This window comes from Propithecus coquereli, unplaced genomic scaffold, assembly GCF_000956105.1.
Source record: "Propithecus coquereli isolate 6110/MARCELLA unplaced genomic scaffold, Pcoq_1.0 Scaffold69, whole genome shotgun sequence".
NCBI lineage: Eukaryota > Metazoa > Chordata > Mammalia > Primates > Indriidae > Propithecus > Propithecus coquereli.
In genome coordinates, this window is record NW_012152951.1 from 1,324,193 (window position 1) to 1,326,366 (window position 2,174).

At 35.9% G+C, this 2,174-nt stretch overlaps 1 protein-coding gene across 1 annotated transcript in view; it reads right to left on the minus strand.

The window, feature by feature from the left end:
• The window catches only part of MRC1 (mannose receptor, C type 1), a 120,483-nt gene that overhangs the window by 81,540 nt on the left and 36,769 nt on the right, over positions 1-2,174 (minus strand). The window contains exon 4 of the mRNA XM_012660897.1: positions 406-570. Coding sequence (XP_012516351.1) covers positions 406-570 — 165 coding nt within the window. The remainder of the gene's footprint in view (positions 1-405; positions 571-2,174) is intronic.

Consider the following 2,174-nt stretch of genomic DNA (forward strand, 5'->3'; position numbering starts at 1 on the left):
GTTTTATCATTTTGAACTCTGTTATGCTCATGAAAGATTTTTGGCTTCAGGGTGGACCTGAAGAGGGAATATCTGGCCAGCCTCGTGTCCAAGAAAAACATTAATAATTGATTGTGGCATCTTTTACTCTGAGCCCAGACTGTTCCTCAGAATCCTTCTTAGCACTGGCTCTAGGGACTGTCACAGTTAATAGAATAAAGCCGGCTCATGAGTTGGGAACTATTTGTCATGCCCGGTGTCATTTTCAGAGTATAGATTTGTCATATCATCTGCATCATCTGCTTAGGGACTGACTCTGTCGTAATGTCTATAATCCCTTGTGCTGTCTACTTTCAAGTTAAATTATATAGAAATAAAGCAATCATGATTTTACTTATAATCCTGTTTTTCTTTTCATGTTATTACCTGTCAGGTACGTTTGTTCATGTATCTCTGTGATGCTCAAGAGTTCAGCATTCTGCTGTTGGCAGCTCTTCCTCGCCTGGTGCCAAGTCAGAGCGGATTTGGAGTTTATCTGGTAGGAAATGCTAGTCAGTGGATCCTTATTCCACAGGCTTTCGCTGCCCTCGACTGTGAAAGAAGTCAAATAGAATGTGTTGCATTATGCATAGAAAACATTTCCGGTGAACACTAACTCTATACTTCATTGTGCTCTGTATCTGATGAGGAAGGGACCGCAGACCTTTTTGTCACACACATCCCGCACACTGTGATATGAAACCTGTGGTCCCATGACATATCAAAGAGGAAGAAAACATATCAATATTTGATCCAGGCAACCGCATAGAAATTTCTGAGATGTTTTAACTGCAAAATCGTTATATGTTTATATAAAAAATAAATTTGAATTAGTAATGCTACATTTAAATTATAGTGATCTGAAGTCTTACGAGTTTAATGTCTATGCAAATGAGATCATTCAAGTGAGGCTGATTTGGGGTTTGTTTGAAGACAGAGATGTTTTAAATAATTAGCTCTAGAAATTTGGAGGTTTTGTTTCTAATATGGCAGAAAATGTGAGATATTAAAAAAGGGGAAGATTATTTTTCATGTCCAGGAATGGGGGAGGCCATATAAATGCCCCAAAATGGAAATGAAATTGACTCTTCACTTAAAGAAAGTACATTTTCCATTTTAAATCAAGGGTTAAGACATATTTCTCAATGAATATATAGGTTTGCTGACTGTACCTCTCCCCAAAGAGTTCAAATTCCCACAGTAAACCAGCATGACTGATGGTGGAAGCTAAAGTTGCAAGCTAGAGAAAATTGAGAGAATGGGGTCTTTTCCTTTTCCTGTTCTCATGATACTTGAAAATAAATCTCTAGATAGAAGGAAAACACTACAATAAACAATGCAAGGGACAATGAAGGGCATATATTTAGTGTCACTAGGTTAATAACTGGTACCTCATCTTCCTGTATCGAAGTTCAGGGCTTGTTTAAGGTTAATATAAAATAAAATGCTCTTTCAACAAGAGCACAAAATGAAATAGATTAGGAAATTACAAAGCCCTTTAAGACAGGCATGAAATGAATAAAATGTGCCTGAAAATTTTAATGCATATTGAAATCAAACAATATTTTTTATTTTTGACAATTAGTTCACTTTGACATTTAACAGGAAAAATATATAATTTGCTGGTGAAGACATAAATTAGAAGTAACAAGACTAAAAATTCATTCTACTGAACATCCTCAGGATACCTCTCCAACACGTAGTCAAAGATATCCAAGGTTGTGAGTTTTCTTTGTGATTAGTGATTTACCATTTGTCGTCTACATTTCATGCATTTAAATCACACATTCATCCAGCAACTCCTGTGTCAATATCACTCAAGCAGAAGATGCTATAGTTGGACCCATTGAATATACCCCCGTAAAAAACATGAAACAGATTTAGAAAGTATTCCTCCTAAGTATAGGAGAAATATCCTTCTTAATTGACGGAAAAACAAGTATTGCTTTATCTTAGTAGGAAAAAAAGCTCACTTTTTTCAGGAAAAGACTTCTAATATAAAAATTTGACATCTATAAACCTTCGATGGGAATCAAATCTCTAAAGGTTGGTATCAAAGAGGAAAATACATCTACCTCAGTCACAAACAGGAGAACAGTGTCGCTATGAACAAGAAACCTGTGAGTTTTTGTGGATATTCCTCCAGAACAGAGAGA